The sequence below is a fragment of the Pleurodeles waltl genome, chromosome 9 (assembly GCF_031143425.1).
Source record: "Pleurodeles waltl isolate 20211129_DDA chromosome 9, aPleWal1.hap1.20221129, whole genome shotgun sequence".
Lineage (NCBI taxonomy): Eukaryota > Metazoa > Chordata > Amphibia > Caudata > Salamandridae > Pleurodeles > Pleurodeles waltl.
The window spans coordinates 876,833,998-876,860,455 of NC_090448.1; the positions used below are offsets into that span (position 1 = coordinate 876,833,998).

Sequence of the window (26,458 nt, forward strand, 5' to 3'; positions counted from 1 at the left end):
TTTGGTGGCAGACAGTATCAAAGGCAACGGAGAGGTCTAGGAGGATGAGTGCGACGCTCTCGCCCTTGTCGACTCTGGTTCTGATGTCGTCAGTACATGCGATGAGGGCGGTCTCAGTGCTGTGGTTCTTGCGGAATCCAGACTGGGAGGCATCAAGTGTGTTGTTTTCCTCTAGGAAGTGAGACAGGTGGGTGTTTACTAGTTTCTCAGCGACCTTGGTGGGGAAAGGGAGAAGAGAAATTGGCCGGTAGTTGGTGAGGTCATCAGGGTCTGCTTTGGGCTTTTTCAGGAGTGCGGTGACTTCTGCGTGCTTCCAGGAGTCTGGGAAGGTGGCGGCGTCGAAAGAGCTGTTGATTACGGCGTGAAGCTTGGGAGCGATGGTTGGGCTGGCTTTGTTGAAAATGCGGTGGAGGCAGGGGCCTGAGGGGGAGCCTGAGTGGATGGAATTCATCATTTTTTCAGTTTCTTCGTCGTTGGTATGGGCCCAGGTGTGTAATAGGTTGGGGGGGGGGGGTGATCGTGTCAGTGGTGAAGGTGGTGAGTGCCTGTGGTGTGAAGCTGTTGTCTATGTCTAAGATTTTGAGGTGGAAGTGGCTGGAGAGGGAGTCGCAGAGGTGTTGTGTGTGAGTGGGGTCGATGTTGCTGGCTTTGGGTTTGGAGAGCTCTTTGATGATGGTAAAGTGTTCCTTGCTGTTGTGTGAGTTACTGTCTATGCGTTCATTGTAGTATGCTCTTTTGGTGGTGCGTATGAGTTGGTGATGTTTGCGTATGGTGGTTTTGAGGGTGGAGAATTTGGTGGTTGAGGGTTCCTGTCGCCAAGCTTTCTCTGTTTTGCGACATTCACTCTTGGAGGCTTGGAGTTCCGTGGTGAACCAGGGGGAGTTCTTGATGTAGCGGGTGGTGATGTTTCTTCTAAGAAGGGCGAGTGAGTCAGTGCAGGTTGTAATCCATTGTATGAGGTTATGGGCAGCAATGTTGGGGTCGGTGTTGGGGGGTTCTGAGTGAGTTGAGTGTTCAGGTGTTCTGTGGGGATCTTGTCTCACATGCGGTAGGGTGTGGTGTGTTGGTGGTGGTGTGTGGGGGGTTTGGAGAAGGAGAAATGGATGCGGTGGTGGTCAGTCCAGTGGAGTTCGGTGGTGTGAGTGCAGGTTATGTGGTGAAGATTGCGTCTAGTGTGTGTCCTGCTGAGTGGGTGGGTGATGCGACCAGTTGTTTGAGTCCTAGGTTCGTAAGGTTGTCTAGAAAGGATGTGGAGTTGTGGTCGTGGGGGTTCTATAGGTGAAAGTTAAAGTCACCAAGGAGGATATAGTCTGTGGAAGTGAGGGCGTGAGTGCTGATGGTGTCAGCGATGGCGTCACAGAAGGGGGGTCTAGGACCTGGTGGTCCGTAGATGAGGGTTATGTGAATTAGAAAGTGCATGTGTTCAGCGCTGTCTAGGGTGTCGTGTGTGTTGTTGGTGACCTTAATGGTGTTTTTGTGTATAATGGCGATGCCACCTCCTGGTTTGTTTAGACGGTCTCTACGATGGATTTTGTAGCCATCTGGGGTGGTTGTGGCTATGTCGGGCTCAGATGAGGGATTCATCCAAGTTTCCGTGAGGAAGGCAATGTCTGGTGAGTGTGTTGTGATAAGGTCCCAGAGTTCGATGGCATGCTTGTGTACGGAGCGGGTGTTTAGGAGTATGCAGTTTAGGTGGTCATTTCGCCCTGCTCATTTACCTGTTGAATTAAGATCTTTGCCTGATTTTACATTCCGTTGTTGCACAGCAGCAGTATCCTACTGTGGGGACACTAAGTGAATACTTAGCTCTCACAGAGAATTTTACTGCTGAATATCGACCCTAATAATATCATCATGTAAGAATATCGGGAGCCAAAATATTGACAGATGAGTGCAAATAAGGGAGCATATATTCACTATTTCTAACTCCACATCTATGTACCTTGAAGATATATGTACCACGTAGGTAGGTATAAAAAAATCTAGACTTACCTATTGATATTTTTTCAATATTCTGTCCCCTTGATATTCAGGGGTCGATATTCGGAATGCACACAGAGGGTAATACTTTAGCAAATCACAAAGGGGACAACAAAGTGCTACTTAATTCAGGCCCAGACCTTAATGCCTTGAACAACAGAGGGCCATGTTATTGGGTGTTTGCGGGTACCATGTCGCCCATGGGCAATTTAGGAGCATTGATGATGATGTTGATGATGAGAAAAACCTCTTCATTCCAACAGAAACCTGGTGAACAAATTATTGTCTGACTACACTGTGAAGACGCCACGGATTCTGAGCATCACTGTAAGTATTTTCAAGCTATTTAATTTGTATTGTGGTCTGTTTCCTTTGTAATGTAAGCCTGATACATTCTGATTGGCTATCACTACAAAATGGAGCTTCTTTTTACTGTTGATTGTGTCCTTTTAAGGTCAAGCGTGTCTGACCTCGTGTATACTTTTAGTGTACTTCTTTTGGCTTTAAGTGATTTCATCTGTAGGTTGCAGTGTCCTTTAAAAATGGTTGCTTGCTATTGGTCAGTTCTGCCTTTTTCTCCCTCCTTTTTTTGTTTCAAAGCAGTGACCATCTACTGTATTATTCCACTTTGGTTTCTTTATCTGTTGCTGTGACGGACTATTTTTGTTATTTCTTTGATGCTCCCCTTTCACTGTGGGTGTTTTTTAGGCTTGTAGCTACCTGTCGCTGACATTTGTTTTGGCTTTATTCCAGCACTGTCCTCGTTTACCTCTGACTCCTAAAATAAGCTTATTTCACAAAAGAACCTCTGGTCAGTTAGATCGGTGCTCACGAAAGCCACAATATGCCCTTTCTGGTAGAATGTAGCTAAACCTAGAAGCAATGATGTGAAACTTGCTTAGCTTCACATTGCTTCTCGAGTCTCTTTTCCAGGGCCCCTCCCTGCCAGCACTCACAACATTGCACACTGGGCATAGCTTATTTCCTTTATTGGGGCCATAAATCTTCTCAGGCTCCTCTGCTCCTTGAAATGTGAGGCAAGAATGCTTGCAAGAGCTTTCATTCTGTTAAAATAAAAAGAAAATACTTTTCTAGCCTATGCAGTCATCTCGTCTCTTCTCAAGGGCTTGTGATTTCAGATGTCAGTAGCCACCAGTGACTACCAAAACATGTCATAAAAAGATGAACTTATGAGACAGGGTTGACCAATTTATGTGGCAAGAAAAGTCCAGTTCTGAATGTACAATGCCAGTAACTCTAACTCAAGAAAATGCAAGATCTGGTGCATTGCAAATGCTTGTTTGGTTTCTGGCCTCTGGACTAATACATTAAGTGCAGGGATCTTAGTTTGCCCCCTATGGCCACAGGTTCGAATTCCTGTTCATCCCCTCAGCTTACATCCTTTGGAGGTTAAACAAATAAGTACCTTTGAGCTCAGGAACAATAAACACCTGTTATCTGCCAGTAGTGCTGAGAGACCCCCTGATGGTGAATGTGTGTTCTACTAATATGCAAGATTGCAACTATGCCTCTCAACCAAGTCAATAATATCCACAGATTGATGGGGGTCTGTGTATGGGGCCTCCTGTTCACAATAACCATATTATGGCATATTATGAGATGATCACATGGTTTTCTTTTGTCATAGGTTCATGAACTTAGCCATGAAATCACCATTAAGCTCTGCAGAAATGGTACGAAGGAACCGGTCGACATTGCCACTGTGGCCTATTACATAGAAAGGGACGTAAGTATTAACACTGCTGTCAGCCTACTGCATCCAACCTGGCCACTCTCCACGCCCATCTTGGCTCCTGTGAAAATGTTTTATTTTAATTTTGACATACAGCAGTATTAAAATACACAGTGTGATCACGTTATCAAAATGCATTCTAAGCAACTGTGCACAAAGACACAGCATATTAGTCATCTCCCCTAGATCTTGCGATACTTATCTTGTCAGCCTCTAGCCCTGTAGATAGAGTCTTCTCTTCTTGAACAGATATTCATGGATTCCCGCCATTCGGTGAAGGAGAGACGGTCTCAGATTTCCAAAATTGTATGATGTTTTTTTTGCCACCACTGACCCAATACAAAGTCATTCTAGGGGATGCTCCAAACTATCGCCTCCCAAATCCCTCTGGATATCCGAAAAGACAATAGGAGGAGAATAATTTACTGGCCTGAGAATTATTCTAGATATTGTAATAAGTATTTTGGACCAGTACTTTGCTGTGACAGCACATCTCCAGACATGGAAAAAAATCACATTCCAACGTATTGCATCAAAAGCATGAGCGGGAGATAATCACACCAGCGCCTCTCAACTTCTTGTGGGTGAAAAAAGTACCATGCAGATAGTTTAACTGTATGAGGTGCACCTTTAAGGGAATAATGTGGTCCTTTGAAGCCATTTTTGCTTCCCTCCAATCACTTTCGTGCAAAGGTTCCACCCAGTCTTCCCACTTTTCCGTAAGCACCATCAAAAAGTTGGGGCATTCATAACGAGATATCGATATGTAAGCAATACCACCCCATCCACAGGAAGTCAAGGGTAACTTTCATTTATGACGTGCTATATTTAGTAGAATCTATCAAAGCAGAGTGGTGGTAGGCTTGCGCATGCAGGACTTGCAAATATTTATAGAATTAGATTCTGTGCAGGCCAAATTCTTTTTGTACGGTCTGGAACAACTTAATCTGCTTGCTTTGCCAAACGTCTCCAAACTTAGAAATGCCAATAAGATCCCAGAGTTTAAAACCTTCTAATCATGTGCTGTGAAGGAACCAGTTCCTCAGCCAAAGAGGCGTGTTAAGCGTGGGCCTATGGTCCCATTTAATCCAGTGAAGGGCGGACCTCCAGCATATAATGGTCACCTTAGTTACTTCTTGGACTAAGTATGGAATGTGGTCCCCATATATCATTGAGTCCAGTATTTTAATTCAGCCAATGAGGGAAATTCCAATTTGAAATGCTCTATTGTACCCACAATATAGCCAGTCATTTAACACCACAATTTGAGAAGCCCACTAATAGAGCCAAAGATCCACCATATTTATGCTTCCATCATGGGCAGATTGGGTGAGTTAATCAAATGCAACACGAGGGGACTGATTCGCCCATATAAAAGAACATGTTGATCAGTCAAGGCCTAGAATCTTTGCGGTGACCTACAAATAGTAGCACATCATAAGCATACAGCACAATGCAGTCTACCAACTCTACTGTCCAATGAAGCCCCTACCTGATATCACATCTAACCCACGTCGCTAGGGGCTCCTTTGCCAAAGGAAAAGGAGACATGACAGCGTGCAATGCTACGTAGTCCCTCTATCAATCTGAGATGTGGGGGATAAGGTGCTGTTCCCTTTCAGCTGGGCCTGGTTTTGAGCATACAGAACTCTAAAGGAGAGGAAGTGGTGCCCAAATCCCATGCATGTTAAAACTCTGAAAGGGAAGGACCAATTAAGAGAATAAAATGCATTTTCAAAATTTATGATCATGAGAGCTCTGGATTCTTGGAGTGTGTGGGCTTGTGCGAGTGTGACATGCGCTCTATGAATGCAATATTGGATGCTGGGAGGGGAATTAAGTCACAGTGGTCTGGATGTGTTAGTGAGGTGACTTACCTGCACAGCCTCTTGGCTAGGACTTTGGCATGGATCTTGAACTCCTTAATCATAAGGGCAATTGGATGATTGGTGGGGCATTTTTCTGGGAGTGTCTAAGTTTATAAATGACCACAATTGTAGCAGGATCAAGTTCAGTCGGAACTGACCTTTCTCTATGGCCCCCTTGTACATATTTAGTAGGTAGGGAGAGAGAACCAACTTAAAATACTATATTATTCATGTTTAAATCTGTCTGGCCCAGATGCTCTGCCTAGGAGCATATCCATAATAGCCACATTAATCTTCTCTGCTGCTGTGGTCTGCTCCAGCTTCTCTCTATCCAAGGTGCTCATTGTGGCTAAAGGAAGCTTGTCAATGAGGCGAGTGGAGCACTCACGATCATAGCGCTCCAGTCACACATACAGGTTTTGGTAGTAGGAAGCAAAGGTGGAGGCAATCTCCAAAGCTGTGTTCACCATCTTGCCCTCAGTCCTCTATAGTGGGAATCACCCAAATGGCAATCCCTCTGGTTGCTAGTCAATAGAGGAACTTCCTGGATTTGTATGTCACTTTGTAAACCTGCCTATGAGAGGCAGTCTAGCACTGCCTAGTTTCACCCACATAAACTTCCACCAAGGAGCCCCTATTGGTTGCTAGTTGTAGCTAGAGCCACTATTCTTGTTTAGTGAGATAATCTTGTTCGAGATTGTGAATTCTTGCCTCTAGTTTAGAGTCCAGTTGTTTTTTCTCCTTTTTTCGCTTTGAAAAATACTTTGTCCTTACCTCACGGGGGGTGGGGGGAGGGTTCCACGCTGCCCAGACTGTACTCAGGGTTTCCACTGATGCCTCGTTGAGCTCGAAATACACTTTCAGTTTCTGTGCCAGGAACTGAGAGCACTGCGCATCAGCTAAACACCAAACATTCAAGCTCCACATTGGGTAGTCACTCGCTTTAGGAATCATGAGTCTAATTACTACCGGGGAGTGACCTGATATTCCTTGAAAGAGAATATAAGCTGTGGGACGTAGAAACTACGAGGCATATTTAAGAGAGGGTTGCGCCGCCGGATCTCATTTTTTTAATGCTCCGGTGGCGCAAGCCTCTCAACCATATCTATGAGGCCACGTAAAGCCACTTTGCGAGCTTTGTATGGCCTCATAGATATGGAGTAAGGCAAGGCAGTGCAAGTCGCTGCGTTGCCTCACTGTGCGCCAGGGAGGCGTTCCATGGGCGTTGCAGGTGGGTTTTCCCATGTAACACCCATGGAATTTGATGCTGCCCCAGTTGTTTTAATGACGTAAACCTGGGGCCAAAACCGTACACCATCCCAGGGCAGGCGCAACAAAGAGATATACTTTTTTATTTCTCCTTCTTTATTCCTCTTTCCATGTGTGCTGTATTCTGCAGCACACATAGAAAGAGGAACATGCCTCTCGGAATTGTTTTTATGCAGGAAGGTGCCCCTTCCTGCACAAAAACAATCCTGCATGCAACGCCGACACTGTTGCACCATGGTGAAAGGGTGCCTGCATTGGTGCTAGACAGCAAATTGTGCACCAGTGCAGGGGAAAAGGACAAGAATGCACCATATTTAATAAATACGGTACGTTCCTGCCCTTTCACACTGGTGTAGCGCAGCGCAGCAAGAAGACTTGCCGCACTGCCCTACGCCAATTCCCAGAAATATGGGCCTACACCTGCTGCCCCAACCATGAATAAGCCCCTCATTTCTCATTTCTCATTCACCCGGGATCTGCTCCAAGGTCTCCATTGTGAGCCCTGTGTATAGACAATTTCATAATGTGTTGTGCCCACCACATCTCGTTCCTATAACTCCACCGTTGATGGAAGGTAGTTTTATGCAAATATGTGCCTTTCTCTGAAGAACAAATCTTATTTTTACCTCTGTGATCAAAATGTTGTCTCCCTTGGTGCACTGTTCCTTTCGGAAATTAATTATCTCATCTGTCCCCCTTCCCTAGATGATATATGTTTTATAGCTTGCATCTACTTACTCTTCAACTAGTCTGACACCTGTGCATTTCTAAAAATAAGTATCTTCGTATCAACAGCAGTTTTCAAACCAATAACCAATTTCTAACATTCTTTTCCCTTTAAAGATTTTAGCAAAGTGGGCAGTCATTCATGACCTGGTCTTTCTTGAAACCCACCATGCTCTTGGCTATCATTAATCAGTTTTTATCCGAAGGAGAGTCAGTGAGATGGATTTTATTAACATTCAAACTAGCCTCTTATGGCTCTGGATCAGTGAGCGGCAACCATTTTGATTTTGCTTGACTTCTTGACAGCGTTTGACACATATGGCAGTGTGTTTACGTAGTAAGGGTGTGACATGTAGAAAGCTTGTGTGCGGCGGTCAGAGTAGCTGCCAACTTTCGTGTAAGCCAGAGTATGCTGTGGAGCTCTAGTGGGGTTTAAATTGCAGTGGTCTGGAGTCACTTGTGGTGTGTCACAGGAATGATGCCTCTCTTTCTCTTGCTCACAGCCAGCCTCTCTCTATTAAATGGCTGTGTGTTCAGCCTCCACATTATTTACTTGATTACCAGGGACTGCACTTTCACACATTAACTAATGAGACCTACATGAACTTCACGCTAACTGGACAGTGTGCTGCTAATCTCGGTGGGTTGTATTTCATAGATGACAACATTTATGTTTAGATGAAGAAAACTTTTTAATACCTTCAAGACAGAGTTCCTTCTCTGTTTACCTGCTCATATTATCATTGCTCCTATGGACTTGTTCCGATTACAACCCCTCTTGCAATTCCAGATTAAGCTTCCCTCAGGATCAGATCGTTTGTGTGCAGGAGCGACTGGCCAGAGCATCATGGGCTACAGTAGGGGCAAACATCAACCACTGCAGCTCTCCCTGAGCCGGTCTGCCTCAAGGCTCTTCATTTTACTTGCTGATTATTCAGAATCAAGCTGCACACACTGTAGTTAAGTCATGCAAGAGGATCGTCATGGCTCCTGTTTTGCATCAGCTTCTCTCACTGCCGGTACAATCACTTATCATCCTGCAAGTAGTGTCCATCACAAGTGACACATTGTGGGGCTGATGTCAACGCTGTTGGTACCCAAAAAACAATGTTAAGTTTTATCAGCTAGAGCACCGGTTCCCAACCTGTGGTCCAGGGACCCCTGGGGGTCCGCGAAGCCTCCTCCAGGGATCCACGACTGCTTAAAAAATTAAATAAAATTAACAGATTAGGTCCCCAGCTTTCATTAATGAGTCAGTGCGGGGTCCACGGATTCCAATACTGATTCACCGGGGGTCCCTGCGTTCCAGTAATGATAAAGTGGGGGTCCATAGAAGTGAAAAGGTTGGGAACAACTGAGCTAGAGAGACTGCTCTGTTCTGAGAAGAAGCGTCTCATGGTAATTCCCAAGGTAAACAGAGTGATGCATGTAAGAAGGGTATGGTACCAGAATGTTGTGGACTAATTATCGTTTGAGTAAAATATATAATGTCCTAAATATTGTTTACAGCAATAGCACCCCACTGTAATTCACAATATAGTATCTAGCCCTGATTTGGTGATATATTCATACACGATATTTAGCACACAATATTCATGTCAGACAATATTTTTGTCCAGGTTTTTCTGACACACAACCCTGGGGAGAATGTTCTTCTAGTGTCAGAAAGTGAATTATTTGCAAGGCCAACCTGGAGCACTGAGAGATTGATGACATCCTAAGGAAAATGTTAAATATAACTGTTCTACGTTGCTTTGGTCTTTATATCTTTTATTTAGTTCTGGGATTGGGTTGGACTGAATGTTTGTTTTTGGATTTAAGACTTTGCATCATTTTACTTTGGTTTTAGTACCATATGTCTTGCTCTTTTCTGACAATTGCTCTTGTCTGGACAGCCTCTAATCTGTTTCAATTATTTGGAAGTATAGGCATCAAGCCTCGCATAACATTCCTAGTGGGTGTCAGCCTTGATTTAAACAGTGGCTACACAGATCTTTTTTTTATTCTGATTAACCCTCCCAAATTGTCCAATTTTGTCAAAGATATTCCCTACCAGAGTGCTTACAGAGGAAGATTGTGTGTGAGAAAGTGGCATAGTTAGATGTAAATGTTACCGGGGACATATTCCTGGACCTCAAGGACATCAAAGGAAATTACATCACATAAACTATACCACAATAATTGTGTGTATTCTAAACAATCTTGGATGAAAGATCGAGGCTGCAGTTTGTTAATAAATAGTGATAACAGGCATAAGCATCAACGCTTTTAAAATGAACAAAACTGAAGGTTATTGTAAGGTCAGTAGAAAGAATAGTTACATTACTGTAAAGCAGTCACCTAGAGGTAATAATTGACATCCCTATGTTCCCTCTGTTATTATTGTGCATTAATGGGAAGTAATGTGAGTCATGTGTTGAAGATTTATCTCTGTTAGACTATCCTCCTAAGAGTATCGGGAGTAACCTCGTGGATGGTGGTAAATAGTCAGGCATGGGGTTTGTGATGGAGGCTTGAAGAAGCACACTGACACCACGGTCATCGGTCTTCTTCAGCTAAAGAACAGCAAGTTGGCAGTCACCCTGGATGGTCGTAGCCTGGACACAGACAGAGAATCTATCCGTGTTCTGTTTTTTGACAACGAACCTCCTCGCATCAACATGAAGACCATCTCCCCAGGCTTCGCGGCAATCATCATCGTCATCGCTTTGGCCATTCTGACCGGAATCGCAGTGTTTGTAAGTATCTGCCAAACTTTCACCTTCCATGAATGACTGCTAGAGGTGTGCAGTACAAATGGTGTAGTCAGCCACTGAAGGTAAACTAAGTGAAATATTGTACTATTTGTTACAGGCACTCTTTTTGCTATTTGATTTAACGTGGACCTTATCCCAAGTTGCCGCAAATCACTTCATGATAACTTTTCTATTGTAGCAGAAGCATCTCAAATAAGACAGGTAATACCTAGACCAGCAGGGAGTTTTTGCCACTGAGACCAGATAACAACTCAGGATGGGATGAGATAGAGGCAAAGAGCCGGGCAGATGGGAGCATGTAAAGCCTGTGCACTTTACAGGTGGTTTTTACAAATTTACATTTCAAAAAATACAATTTGTATTTAAGGCATTTGCCCAGAGTCGAAATTGCATTTAGAACCTTTGAACAAATTCCCATTTACGGACCAGATTGCTACACAATAGGTGTATCTTTTGGACTCATAGTTTGACGCAGCCCTACTTCAAATTTAAGCTAATAAATGAAGAGAAATATATTTCAAGTGAAGATGCAGACCAAGATACTGCACGTTAAGTTTGTATTCCAATAGAATTACATTTTAGTAAAGAATGAAGGCAAACATGCTTCATGGAAACAATGAATATAGGGGTGCTTTCAGCTAAGGCCGATGAATGAGGGCAGGCAATCTTCAAACAAAGGTCAATAAAGAAAAGCAAACACTATTTCCTTATGGCCCACTGCCAAGGGCTATATCAGTTATTAAATGCCATAAACCAGAGTTATTGTCTGAAGCCACGGAAAAATGATGTCCTCTAAAGGATGGACCCCATGTCCATAGAAGCTTTGCTCTTATTTTGCAGATTGTGTGGATTAATCCATCAGATGGCTCTTTTCTTTTTTTTGGGTGGGGGGGCTTTTCAAATCTGAAAATCCTTCACAGCACCAATGAAACAACGCTATGGTTCTGTGGCACTCACATGAGATCGGGAAGGTGGGAGTTCCATTCCAGGTAGCAGAAAACCCAAAAGAAAAGGAGGCTAGCTATGTTTTTGCTACACGTTCGTTTTTTTGTGTATAGGAAAGTTTTTGAACATTAGCAATAGCTTTTAATGAGCAGCATTGGGAAAGCCATGAGGACACTGCTCAGAATAGCAATGATGTTCCTGCTCCTAAAGGACCCCTCAAACTGCAAACTGGTGCTCCTCAAGGATACCCTTTGACATACCCTGCGAGAGGAAAGCCTCAATTGGCCTTCTCACCTCTTAGTCTCAAGGGGAACATCCAGTCTTGGCCCCTTCTGTACACGCCTTGCTGGTGTCAGTATACCTAAAGTATTTTTCAGGGTGCTGCTAATGGCCTCCGCATGCTTGAGTCAGACGGGGAACACATTGTAGTTATTGTTTTGTATTTTTTTACTTGGTGCCCATATGATTAAAGCTATTACAATCAATAACAATTTTAACTGAAATGTGTCGACGGGGAAAATGCTACACAAACAATACTGGTGCACATATCCCTAGGTTTACTTGTAGCTTCTTGCTAACATATATATTTGTAAGAATTACATTTGCAAGATGGAGGTTGGCTGCGGCTGGCAGCCATAGAGGACAACCCCACCTTACCCCAGTTCATGTTTCTTTGTCCTTCTTCGCTTCCGGAATTGTCGTAAAGAAATTTGCATCACTTCCTGTCAGCAGCCCACGGACTACTGTGCTTAAGTCATGACTTCTCCACTGCAATCAGGGTAGAAAGCTCTTTTCTTTGGAAGTCAGCTACTCTGACCTCACTGGCTGGATACTTTGAATTTGAATGACTGCCTAACTTCTTAGCAGAGGGTCTATGCCCAGCCACCTGACCGTGGGCATAAAAGCAGGAGCTGCACTCCAGTTTGTGTACAACGTTTGCTAGTTGGAACTGCGTGCCCCCTGCTGTTAGTGTTCGTGTTTTACCAGCATGACGAGATTTAATTTTCCAGCCAGTAAAAAAATATGACAATCATCTGAAGTCAGTAGTTTTCCCCCTTATCTTTACATTCTTAAAACGGTCATTATAAGAAGAAAGCATTTCGAAATGTGTTGTTAAGCTGCCTTAATGACCCCACTGATAATTAAAGTAAACAAAAAAGAGCCATTTTTAAGATGAGAACACACATGTTATTTAAGTTCTATTTAAGTATCGGGTCCGGCGTTAGAGGAATCTTAAAAAGTGAACACATGGCTGTTATTTTTCTCTGGGAAAGGGAGCAACCCTACCTCTGCTGCTATTGGTGGTGCTTCCAGACCAGTGAACTGAGTGGTGACTGCTTTCGCCTGGAAAGGAGCAAGACTGGGGGCTCCTGTAGGCCCTACTAGCTTGTCCTGATGTTGCTGTTGATTTTGCCTTTGAGGAATTCCACAGCGAGACCAAGGAATCCTTACCCCCCTCTCACCACAGCGCAAAGGAAGGTATCCCAAGAAATCAGCTGCTACAAGTAGAGGTGGGCTGAGTGGTGACTTGGCCTAACAGAGGGCACCCTTACCTGCATCAAAGTTTGTTGTTTTGGTCCTCGGTAGCCATGCTGTAATTGCGTTAGTCTGGCCCTCAGTTTGCTTGCTGCATAACTGGATACATAGAGGCCTGTGTGGCCTGATCAAATCTGTTTATGCCTTAGTGCTAGAATCTGTGTCTTTGGGCTAGACAGTGTCTGTCCCCTTTATGTTTGAGGCTGTTGCCCTGAATGTGTCATCCACTGTCCCCAAGCCTCGAGGACGCCCGGTAGCATAAGAACCTTATTTTGGGACTTGGGAACCAATACACCTGAACTCAGGATTTAGGTTAACGCTCCTGAACTGAGTAAACAGATTTTTTAAGCTTCAAGAACCTGTCTGTTTCTTTTCCAGGTCACCCTGTATAATGCCTGCAATTAGCCTTTTCGTTTGCATTGTTCCTGTATTCTTTTAGGTGTATGTGAACACTAGTGTTATGAATAGTAAATGCAGGTGTATTCTCTCCAGAAGGCCTACATATTTGTTTCTGTTGTGTATAGCCAGAATTGCAACAGACTTGAATAAGGCAGGCTGGGCTCTCCTTATGCATTGTCAACAGGTGATTGGGGTATCTTGAGAAAGTTGCTCTTGTACTTTAAATTAGAGGTATGCAGTAGCCCTGAAAAAGTACATGTTTACAAGTACATTAATGAGGAGTCCCACCCACAAATTGTTCTTTTCATCAGTCAAGAACCAACCGGCGATTACGGTCAAGGTTCTCACAGTTAGCCGGTGCAATGGCTTCATGGTCTGGGCTGACAGGCATCAGGTTGGGGTCTAGCAACACCCTCTTCCTAGGGCTTCCAGCGGTCGAAGCCTCCCTTAATGCAGCAAAGCACTTCTTTAGTGGGAGCAGCAAATCAACCCACAAAAAACTAGTGTGATAAGCCATGCACTGGCGCTTGCAAGACAAGTGTAAAAATCAAGTTACACTGTATGAACCACTATGCACATAAGAATAATATTCCACATAAAGTCCTAGTCAGTGGTCTATGCTAAAACCTAAGACTACACAACAACAACAAAAACTTGTGATCCCCAAACCGTAACCCCTTGTAGAAAAAACGCAGTGCCTTTAAGTCTCAGTAGCAAATGAATTCTCCTAAAACTCGGCCAATATCCAGAGCACTGTCAACCACCGGAAGAAGCTAAGAAACCCATCCAAAATATATTCACCTTTCCACATCCTAGACCCTTTGCATGTACTAGTGTATAGTACTCAGGAGAAAAATGACTGGTCCACTGGCAGATATGGAGAATTCTGAGGAGGGCAGTGCCATTTGATGCCATGCAGGGAAAGGTTGGCATGTGACAAACTCATCAGCAGCCATTGTGATGCACCATCTTGCTAAGACCTTTTCTCAAAAAATCTGTGATAAGCCTACGCGGTACTGCTCCTCAGCAGCTACTCCCACTGTTAGCAGCACAATCAGGCAGCATATAGTGAACATACATCAAGTTGATGTCACTCTGCTTTGTCTGGGACAGGGGATCGAACTGATATCAATGCGATCATACCTTTACAATCATTACACCGTCCCATATTTATGACATTAGAGTAGTAGCATTATCATAGACATTTAATGCTATGACATCACAATGCCCTACTGCTGGACTTCCCTTCCTCTCTCATAAATGTATAGTAATTGTCTGTGAAACGATCTGTGGATTTGTGGTGAATAGATAAGCAATAAAATATGGTATGCACGACTCGTATTGCATTTTTGAAAATGGAAACGAAAATTAAGCAAATGTTCAATTTACTTTCCAATGCAATTTGTGACCAATAACGATAATATTTGTTTATACAGCGTTTTTTAATACATTTCTGCAGTTTCTAAAAGCTGTAAATAACTGGTGTCCGAAGTAAGATGAATAAATGGTAGGTAAGAGGGACTCAGTTATTTCTAAGGAAGTATTCCCTCAATGCTCCTAACAAAAGCTACAGGTTGCAGGAGCTGCAGGAACAGGGGCCGTGACAAGGTTTCGGTCTGAACTCAGCTATCTTTAACTGTTTTTAATTCGTTTTAAAAACTACGAGGATCGCCCGCCTTTTCACTTTGAAGGAAAAACAAAGAAAACACGTACTTCCACTAAATACTGAAATCTTTATGTAAACAAATACATTGTCCAAGAAAAAATGCCACTAACGCCTTTCTGAGAAAACGTCTGTTATCTTTATTATTATAAAGGATAAAATACGTATAATATTGCAATATCAAATACTTTGTTTTATTAGCTAAAATCATCAATAATACAATCAAAAAGCACAATAATAAAAAGACAATATTATCAAACCGTGTTCTGCCAGACTTTGGAATTCAATTGACGATGCTGCCTTAACCTCAGCCTGCTCCCACTCAGTGGTTAACCATCACACTGACATTTAGTCACTGGTATTGTCCTTCAACTCTAATCTCAAGGCTACTCTTGATGACCTGTTACCCTTGAGAATGAGCAAAACTAGAAGATCCCCCTCCTTGGCGCCCTGGTTCTCAGCCTCGTACAAAGCTGAAGAACACAAGTGCAAAGTCCTATAGAGGTAATTGAAACGCACCATCCTGGAGGAAAATAAACTCAGCTACAAAACTGCCCTCACAGTGTATAGAAAAAATATAAAAAAGCCAAAGACTCACTTTTTTCTAAACAAATCAATGAAGCTGATAATGCACCACACACAATTTTTAAAAATTGTTGCCACTTTAATAAAGCCTCCGGCTCAATCCCAACCTGTACTGGCATCCCAGGAGTTTGTAGATAGATGGATTCTTTTGCTAATTTCTGGGCGCGGCTATATAGTAACAGACTGTCTCAGGCCTCCTTAAGGCTCAAGTCATCTAAGATTCGAATAAGGTTCTTAATGCCATTAGTTTAATCAGTCTCCTGGTTACTGCAAAGATCTCTCGAAAGTTCATTCTTAAGTGTGCCTGGTGCTGCATTTTTCAACCTAAAAGAGTAGTTGATAAATGATTGCTCAGCCTTCTAGTGCATTTGGCAAGCCCAAATTCTAGCCTTCGATAACAGACCATGGTACATTTGAGGAGCTTGAATATGGTACCAATGAAAGCAGACACAATGGTTTCTAGATACTTATGCAGTTTCACAGACATCTGTCTCTGTTTAGCATAGCCTTGTACTTCAAATTGTGGCTCAGGCAACTGTCTTGACAAACCCCCAAATACTAACAGGCCTTGACTTCTTCGATCCATTCATCACCGGTTAACCAATTTTAACACTTTTTGAATGTACCAAAAGAGATAATTTTAGTCTCAGATACATTACGTTTTAAGTCGTTTTCAGTGATAAATCTATGCAGGCCAGGGAGCAGGCAAGACCAACTGGAGAAAAATCCAGAAGAACTATGTCATCTGTGTATTGGAGGGCGGGAACATACTCGGAATCTAGCTTGGGGAATAAGGCCCTTTTTAAATCAGCAATGTCAGGTTGCACCAGGCTAGCTCAGATTTCAGGAACCTCATAAAAGGACTCAGCATGCGTCACCGTTTTCAGTGCCTCAGATATTGAGACAGGTCGATATCATGCAACTAATACTATATGTATAAGTAACCTGTGGAAGTTGTAATCAGAAAATATAAAAGACACCAACAAGAAGAACGCCATCTTGTTTGGTTTACAGCTTGAGCTATCCATGCACTATAACATATCACAAAAATCCCCCTATAATTTCCCTGATATAAATGTGAGGTGTACAGTTACCGTGGGTGCTTGACGACAGTCAGGTAATGAGCTTCTTTTTTTTATTTTAAAGCTTTGTTTCTTATGTAGGTTGTCGTTCGTCGACGTGCGGAGCAAGAGCGTGTTCAGTTTGAAGTCACTGAGGTGAGTTTTCTATCTATCTCTTTTTTTTTTTTTTTTTTTTAAAAAGGAAGTACCATGAGCGCAGCATCATATTCAACGTAGCGCTGGCAACTGAACTGAGGCTGTGTTTTTTTGCTCTTGTAGGGCCAGGAGCTGGGTGACTACCAGTTGGCTCAGAGAGAAAGCCTGAATTACTACTACTCCTGAGAAAGAACGAGATAAGTCATAGTCTGCAGCGCCACATTGGTTGAAGCACATGTATTAAAGCTCAGAATGCTGGTGGGTTCCTGGATCCCACGTTCCTTTCACCTGAAACTATGCCAACACTGCCTGACAAGATGCCATTCCTAAGGGCCTCTTGGTCAGCTGTAAGGACCTCTTGTCCCCATCCTCCATCTAACACAAGGGCTTCAGCAAAACAGTGTGAGATTGGGAGCACGATCTGCTTGATATGTGTCAAGAGATAATAGCTCACCTTTGATGGAAATTTTTATTGACAAAGAACACAAACACTCATTCTGTTGCTTACTAAAACAGCAGTTGTTGCCGCAATAGTTCCCATTTAAGCAAAATTTAATTTAAACTAATCCTTTAATAATGTTTTCCTTTGGGATTGAAGTTATTATCTGAGTATCTCTGTTGAGTTTGACAGTAATACGAAATGTACTGATCTTTCAAAATGTTAGTCATTGGCACCTTGCAACATTTTGTAAACTGCTTTATTATGGCTTTATGAAGATGTCTGTAAACAAAAAGTGCATGTAAGATGAAAATGAAGATACGTTTTAAATAGATAGCTATTGTGAGATTTGGCTAGCTCTTTTCCTTACGTTGATTTTTCACAATGATTAAATTATAAAGGTTTAACAAAGAATAGTAATAGGTCTGTGAGAAATGTGTTTGTGGTACACATATACGTAGAATGACTTTTGGTGAGCTCTGCGGTAACAACAAGTTTTGAATAACTGTGGACAGAAATGTGTTATTCACCCATTACTATAGACACACAAACAGGAAGAACTGTCTTTTGCCACTATTGTCAAATAGTTGCAACTTAATACATAAAAGTCCATATACATTTCTTCCATCGCAAAATCAACAGAAAACAAGTGTAAGTTTGTACATTTGAAAGTGTTTGTTTATCAACACGGGTCCATTATGATAACATTTTTTGAGAACATGAAAAGGACGATTGGCTGCAGCTTTTAAAATAATCCACAAATAGCAAAGCAGTGTATTCATGTAAAGTGTGCGTTCTGAATTATTTGCAAACTTTAAGGGGTTAAAGCTTATCCATCTCCAAAAAGCTGAATGGCAATCTCCTATGTAAGGTCCCCCTCACTTCTCGACATTGGTCATATTATGGATAAGGGGACTATTTCAATTTGCGCTGCAGTGCACACTTGAGTCTCTGCTGCAAGCGCAGACTGAGAGAGTGCAGCTTATCACAACAACTGCATCCAGTGGGATGTGAACCTGTGCATTCACTGAGAACATCACTATAGTGAAACATGGAAAATATTGTTTGAAGCCACCGGTCCACCTTTAATTGTACAAGGTGGCAATACTGCTTACATTTGAAATGGGGGCTTGAATGGGGATGTCTGGAGGCGGGGTGTCCATGCAACTCCTTTCAATATTTCAAGGTGCACTCTTGGGAGCACACTGACTGTGCGCCACCTCAGCATGGCGCACACTCAATGCACCCCCAGAAACCTCCTTTGCACCCATGGCTGTAACATGGCATGAGCCGTGTACCATGCAAATGAGGGACTTCCCCCTTGAAATCATACTGGAACATTGGAGCACCTGATTGATCTGTTATAAAGAACTGGGTTTTGCAAGTATCTGCGGCCCCCTTCTGTAATACCAAAGTGTCCTGGGGGTGCAGAAAACAGCAAACACAACTGATGCGCCTCCAGGGCACTTAGTTTAATATAGCCCACTGTCTAGTTTCTGCAAAATTACAAACAACAAAACATGGAAAATCAAAGAATCTGAAACTGTCTATTATTGAATGTGAAGAAGACTATTGTGATTCATGGGTTCCGAAGCATTACATGGACTGCATATTGCTTTATCATTCTTGCTAATTGATACATTTTGAATGTCTATTTCATTGTAGCAACACATGTAGGTTCAGAGGTAGTAGACCTGATAGAACGTTCAATGCAGTTCATATGACATGCTTACATCTATAATAAATAAAACTTGATTTTTGAAGATGCAAAAACATTTTTTAGAAATGTTTAAATCTAACAATGTGAAATGTCTTTAAAATAATTTCCTTTCCTTTAGGCACCTTCTCATAATTCCCTCTGATTGTGCAGAAAAGGTGTGTATTGCTCGAAATTTAAAAGTGAAGAGTTGTGTGGGATGCAGTGAAGTGTTAATGTGCAACATGTTCCAAACAGCAGAGACTTAACATATATACATTACTCATGGAACATTCGTAATAGTTTTTTTCACAGTTGCACTTATCTGAGGACGAGAATGTTTGTCTTTGCTTACTGGTGCTCTTTATCTTCATTATACTTACTTTGTTGGTCTAATAAAAGGTGTCATAATTTACAAAATGTGAAGTTCATTCTACCACTAATATGTTGCATGCATTGTGCTAAAGAAAAAAATTGACTCAAACACAAGTTATGGAGATGCAAACTCATCTGTATATATTTTAATTTATAAATTTAGAGCTGTTGTTTCTGAAAATCTAGAATAAATTTATTAACCGTATTACTAAACGATACAAAATTGACATGTTTTGGAGGTCAGACCATGGGAATTTACTAATCGAAAAGGAAGCGCTGAGACTCGGGTTTGCAGAGTGGACTGGATGGGACCAAGGCCGATATTTATACTTTTTTTGATGCAAAAGTGACGCAAACTGACAAAATATAATTATATTTTGTACGTTTGTGCCGCTTTTGTGTAAAAAAATGCGGTGCAAAAAAAGTATAAATATGGGCCCAAGTGCCATCCTGAGCGAGCCCTACCCTTGTATCAAGTTACAATGTGCAACTATTCTCACATTATTCTCATAAACTAACTCCAAAACAAGACATGGGTTATGCTTTAGAAGGGTGAGATACTATTTAAGTTCACTTAGGTAAATAAACTGCACCTTTTGTGTATTTCACTGATTTGCTGAGTTGGTCAAACAGGATATTCAAGTCTACTAGTAGAATCCGGTTTTCATGTAAGATTTATGGAAGCTATGGAATCTCAGAGATTTTCAGCACGTTTGGGGCTGTGGTCTGGAGTTCTGTATATCAGACATGTATGGCTGAGTATGGAATGGGATTGCATTTTATGATGAGAGTTTCACAGATACTGACTACAATACTGGGAAGATGGTGGTATTTATTTCTTATTTGTAAAGCGAGGATAAAACACCTGCTTTTTTGTGTTATCAGTTATTTCACTATAATTGGAAGTAGGTGGAATTGTGTCATTGATAAGGTAAACACAATCATCTAAAAACTGTGGATGGGTATCCACAAAGATAACTTACTCGTGTTAGTAATTTACCTGTACAATTTATTGTTGCACTTTTGAGTAACATTACTATTTTTGGCTAATCACAAAAAGAGTATAACGTTACTCAAAAGTGTGGACATACACACCTCCACCGACTGAAAGAGGGTGTGGAGATAAATTTATAAGTGTAAGTTGCTACTCGCAAAACGTTTCAAGTTTATTTATATCCCAATACAGTTAATTAAAAACATACATGAACATTTTTAGGACATGTTTGCTATATAACATAAAACACAGAAAAAAACCTAGGGGGCTTTCATATGAAAAGTGCAAGTGTTAATTGTCAGCCTAATAAAGCCTAACAAAGTGCTATGTGGACGTTTTACAAATGCATTAGGTATAACATAACAACATATGTGGCATCTTAATCACGGTAAAATTGGTGCATAGATGTGTGGCAGCCAAATTTGTTTTTCCCTCATTGTAGTGAATGGCCTCCATAGGCCTGAATGGGGAGACTTTATTTTAATTTATAAAGTCTCCTTAACTGACAGATACCTCAAGTTTAGTATCATATTAATTATTATAAGAAACCCCACAACCTACAATTGTTGGATTTAATATAACTTGTTCAGGTAAAGAGTTTTAAACGTTACCTACAAAGTTGTCAACTTCAGCCCTGTAGTGCTTTGCTCTGATTGGCCAGCCTGTGGCAGCCTGGCCAGACTGCCTTGATGAGGTGTGAAGTAGCCTGGGCTGAACAACACAAAGTAATGTGCCTGTGGGAGGAGATCTTCCCTCAGCAGATGGAGACGCGGGAAGGGGAGGGCTGCCAAACTGGTCTTCAAAGGCACGGAAGGACATTTGGAGCAACCCAGCACCTCCCTCACATCCTGCAAACCCAGACAATTAGGTGCCCTCCTGATTAGATTAGGAGAGGGCAGGCGAAGAGGGTGTTTAAGATTTTTAACCACACCAGTGGGTGTGCTCAGCCAGATGTAACCTCCAAAAATCACTTTCAGTCATGATGGATTTTTGAGGAATGTTGCTCCTGGGGATTGATCTTTGCCACACTTCCCAGGAAGTGGTCATCACAGGGGGAAGGACCCTACACCTGATTGGAGAACCAGGACACCCCCTATTTTTCACCCAGGAGCAAGGATAAAACTGACAGACCTGCACCCACACCTCAGATCCGTACCAGATTACAACAAGGAAGAACTACAGAGGAAGAAGGACTGCCTTGCTGGACTCCTAGCCTGCACCTGGACACTGCTCTCTGGAGGATTGCACCAGCTGCACTCTTGGTCTTCACCACAAGAAGGACTTTGCCTGGCTTCAACTGGTTCAAGGAGGGAATCCCTGTTTGCTACAGGTGAAGAATTGCTAACCAGAGTCCCCTGCACCAGTTCCTGAAGAAACTGACCAGCTGACCACTGTCCCGTGGCCAAATTGGAGTTTGTGCCAGGTGCATTCTGGAAGTTGTAGTCCGCACCCTCAAGGAGCATCTCAGAGCTTCCGGAACCTTGGGATGAGCTGTGGCCCTCAAAGAACCTTAAAAGAACATGTGGGGGAAGATCCAGAAGTTTGGAGACGTTTGGAGAACTTTTTGAAAAAAGCTTGATAAAGAGACCGACCCAACGCAGCAACTCTAGCCGGCTTGCCTCAACCGTGACCTGGCTTGACTTGCAGGTTTGTTCCGGTGAAGAAAATCTCTGAAAAAGTGACTAAGTCCAAACGTAGAAAGTTGACCGGAACCTCCCAGGCAGTGTATCCGAAGAGGGCTCCAGGGACGTCAGATCAAGATTCAGGTTTGCCTGGTTGAAGGATTTTCATCTCGAAAAAAACGCGTATCCGAGGAAGTGTTCCAGGAGGTCGGATAGGACTGGCGACTTGGTCCCGCTGAAGAAAATCTCCAGAAAAACGACTAAGTCCCAAGGTAAACTTTCGACGAGGCCTCCCGCGAGCTGTAGCCGAGCAGGGCTCCATTGCGGTCAGCCTCAAACTTTGACTTTGCCCCGGTCGAGGTGCGACCCGATGACCAGATTGGCACTATTCTTTTCTAAGTGCTAAAAAGCATTAATTCTTTAAAAATTCCTATCTCCGATTCCCCTTATCCGATTTTATTAGTTTTGATGTCATTTTAAAGATAAAAATATGATCTTATGTTATAAATTGGTGTTGAATTTTTATCGTGTTTTGTGTTTTACTTATTTACTGTTTTGTAATTTTTAAATGCTTTACACATTTGTCTCCTAAGTTAAGCCTTGTCGCTCGTTGCCAAGCTACCAAGGGTTGTGCTGGGTTTAATTTATTGAGACCTAACTGGACCTAAGTGGAGGTTAGTGGCCTATTGCTAAGTTTAGGTACTTACCTGCCCTTACCAATAACCCATTTTCCAAAAGATTCTTTATAGAGTCCATAGGTTACTGCTGATGAGTCTTTTAACCCTTTTGGAAAACAATCAAGTATTGGCAGTTGAATCATGTGGAATTGCAGCAGTTTATGTTTCTTGGAGAAAGTAAGGCTCAAACTTGGGTGGGAGCCTATCTTCACATAGTCATTGAAAACACTCAGACATGCTCATGGTTTGCCAAAAGCTGGACATCCTCTGCCTAGGATTGTTGCCAGACAGATTTTGTCAGCGTTCTTTAAAAGCTCAGAAATGACATTGGAGCATGGACCCCCAAACTCTAAGTTGTAGAGTGACTTGACGGGATAGGGGCGTGCTGCTGTCTCTTTACTCTGGTTCGAGATTTTCGTCCACAGTTGATGTTCTAGTGGGTTTTTCTTAGCTTCTCTTACCTTTAAGCAGATTTTCACGACTCTCCTTTGGCTTTCAATGGTTTTGTTAAACGGAATGTTGCCATATCTAGGCTGGGCAGTCATTCTTCATAAGCCAAAATAGTCACCTATAGATGTTGATGATGAGTTGATCCAGGAGCATGGCCTCTCTGCCAAGCATTGTTTGTGACCCATATGCAAATGTTGACTTTTGCCATTGGATACAGGGTAGGGCTACAAAGACAGCGTGGAGCAGAGCAGAAGCCTTTGCTTTTTTTTTAATGTTTCTGGGACAGGAACGTTCCTCTGCTGTCAGTCAAATCCCCCAGTATTTATACTTTGCTACTCTTTTGATTGGTAAGCTGTTAAAAATTCCAAGCACCTGGCTTCTTAATTTTTCTGCCCATATCCACAACTTTTATTTTACATAGCTTTATGAAATTCCCCAGTGGGCTAGTTTCTGCAATAAAATACCTCGGGGCAGGGTCAAAAGCAGCTTCAAAGTCCACAAAACAAAAACAAAAACATAGATTTGTCTCAGTTTGCTGTATCCATGGCAAGTGTCAAAAGATTCTATGCAGTTCCAATCCCTTCTATGAAACCAGTTGGATAAGGAGGGCTGATCTGCTGCTCATTTGCTCATGTGTCCAAGTTTTTCAAAAGCAGACCTGCAAAATACTTTGCTTCATTGTCTAAAAGTTAAACTAGACAGTAGTTAGCTTGGTGAGCAGGTTTTCCTCTTTTGTAGATAGGATGAAATATTGCCCCCACCAAGAGTCTGTGATTTGTTGGGTTGCCACACAATGACTGAAAAGTCAGGTTAATGTGACCGCACAGTATTCAGGGTTAAATTTAAACAGTGACTGGGGCAGGCCATTAGGTCCCAAAGCACCATTGTTGTGCGCTTTCCTAATGATCCCTAGTAACAATTTTTTGGTGAATCTAGAGGCTTCCCCTTTAGGTTAGTTTGGGCACACAGGTTGGTTTCTTGTGCAACAAGATGGTATTTTTGGGCTATCTCACAACTCTTTCGACTAGGAGCTAAGAAGATAACGCATGTTTTCGTTATTTGCTGCTATACTCAGTTGTTTACAATACCCCAGAAAGCCTTTCAGTTACTGGCTTTGCTTGTGTGGAGTAGACATGCCCAAAATGTATAATTCTCCTCTTATCTTGCTGTCCATATCCTTTTTATGTTTTTTCCTTAAGGTTCTGACTACATTGATAATGGCAAACTATTTTGGTGAACATGTTAATAACTTCAACTTCTTATCACTAGTTACTAGTTTCCTAGTTACTTTTTGGTTGTTTTTAATTCGTTTGTGAACCAACTGGGATGGATGCTCTTTACGGCCACAGTGTAGGCCCTCTTTGATTTGGCTTGAAGTTGCTTACAGTTTTTCTGTTGCCACCTCCCACACTTTGATTGGGCTATCTAAAGTTTTGGACTGACTGTTCTCCATAATGTCATCAGTCATCCGTCCGTTCTACCTCTTGCCATGATGTAGGTGCTTTCTACATTATTTAGCCCCAAAAAGAAACAGGAGTAAGGACCATATGTACTAAAGCATTTTTCCATAGACACAGAATGGGTAAAATCCTTTGGTACATCTGGCCCTAAGTCCAGCCCCGCACATAGCCAATCGCTGGTACTGCAACACACTCCCATAGAAAACAATGGAGGTGGGGACTTAAAAAAACACTCATGCGAAATAATGTTAAATTAAATTATTTTGAAAAAGTTATGTTAAAAAAATCTAAAAACACAACAATTAAGTATAATATTTTATGAACATTTTACACAAATATAACAATTATTGTTCTTAAAATATAAGTAAACTAATTTAAATTAATACTACACATTGTAGTTATTAATGCATAACAGAACTATGTAAATATATTTAATTTAAACTTCAGAAAAATGATTTCAGTATAATAAAAGTAATTAATGATTTAATTTAGAATTACATTAATAGTACCTCAGTTTGTTCTATTTTGTTCTACCTTTAAAATACATATTTTAAATTAATTTACATTAATATTTAATGGAACAATATTTTTTCTAATTTATTGCAGTTTAATATACTTCTTACATTTTTCCAAGAGATCTCCACCCTGACTGTAGAGAATACCTGTGGTAAAGTACAGTAAAACAGTTTATTTAACTAACAAAAGTTGCTCTAGTAAGCATTTTTTGGGTTATGTGAACAGCTTTAAGGCACTGTACGTTGGTCCCCAGGAAGCTTTATTTTTGTGGAGTTCGAAAGCTTGTGATAGGGCTAGGTAGGAGCATATTTATGAGGAACTGGTGAAAAGCAGTGCTGCAAGTCATTTTGCTGCGCTGCCCTATGCCAATGTGAAAGGGCAGGAAGGCACTGTATTTATGAAATACAGTCCACTCCTATCCTTTCCCCCTGTGCTGGCACACAATTGGCTGCTTAGCACCAATGCAGGCCCCCTTGCATCATGGTGCGAGGGTGCCTGTGTTGAATGCAGGATTGTTTTCATGCAGGAAGGGACACTTTTCGGCCCCAAAACAACCCTGAGAGGCGTTTTCCTCTTTTTATGTGTGCTGCAGAATGCAGCACACATGGAAAGAGGAATAAACAAGGAGAAATAGCAATATTTCTTCTTCTTACGCCACCCCTGGGGAGGCAGACGGTTTTGTCACTGCCCCAGGTTTACAGGATTAAGTAAATATGGGGCAGCGTCAAAATCCATGGGTGTTGCATGGGGAAAACCAACTGCAATGCCCATGGAACGCCTCTCTGGCACAGAGTAAGGTAACGCAGCAACCTCTTGGATATGGTTAAGAGGCTTGCGCTACTTGAACGTTAAAAAAAGTGATGCTCCGGCAGCACATGTCTCTCATAAGGTCATATATATATATATATATATATATATATATATATATATATATATATATAGGAAGTTGGCGCTGTATGTACTATTTCAAAGTAAGAAATAGCATGCACAGAGCCCAAGGGTTCCCCTTAGAGGTAAGATAGTGGCAACAAGAGATAATTCTAATGCTCTATATTGTGGTAGTGTGGTCGAGCAGTAGGCTTATCAGAGGGTAGTGTTAAGCATTTATTGTACACACACAGGCAATAAATGAGGAACACACACTCAAAGACAATTCCAGGCCAATAGGTTTTTATATAGAAAAATATATTTTCTTAGTTTATTTTAAGAACCACAGATTCAAGATTTACAAACAATACTTTAAATGAAAGTTATTTCACTCAGGTATCTTAGGAACTTTGAATTATCACAATAGCATGTACAGTCTTGGCAAAGATGGCAATAAGCTATTTTGAAAGTGGACACAGTGCAAAAATCAACAGTTCCTGGGGGAGGTAAGTAAATGTTAAGTTCACATGTAATTAAGACACTTACAGGGTTCAAAGATGGGTCCAAGGTAACCCACTGTTTGGGGTTCAAGGCAACCCCACAGTTTCCACACCAGCAGCTCAGGGCCAGTCAGGTGCAGAGGTCAAAGTGGTGCCCAAAACACA

At 41.9% G+C, this 26,458-nt stretch overlaps 1 protein-coding gene across 1 annotated transcript in view; it reads left to right on the forward strand.

The window, feature by feature from the left end:
- The window catches only part of LOC138258737 (epithelial cell adhesion molecule-like), a 56,280-nt gene extending 37,121 nt beyond the window's left edge, over positions 1 to 19,159 (forward strand). The window contains exons 5-9 of the mRNA XM_069206008.1: positions 2,244 to 2,307; positions 3,629 to 3,727; positions 10,152 to 10,334; positions 16,644 to 16,697; positions 16,821 to 19,159. Of these exons, the coding sequence (XP_069062109.1) occupies positions 2,244 to 2,307; positions 3,629 to 3,727; positions 10,152 to 10,334; positions 16,644 to 16,697; positions 16,821 to 16,883 (463 nt within the window). The 3' untranslated portion in view covers positions 16,884 to 19,159. The remainder of the gene's footprint in view (positions 1 to 2,243; positions 2,308 to 3,628; positions 3,728 to 10,151; positions 10,335 to 16,643; positions 16,698 to 16,820) is intronic.
- The last annotated feature ends 7,299 nt before the right edge of the window (positions 19,160 to 26,458 follow it).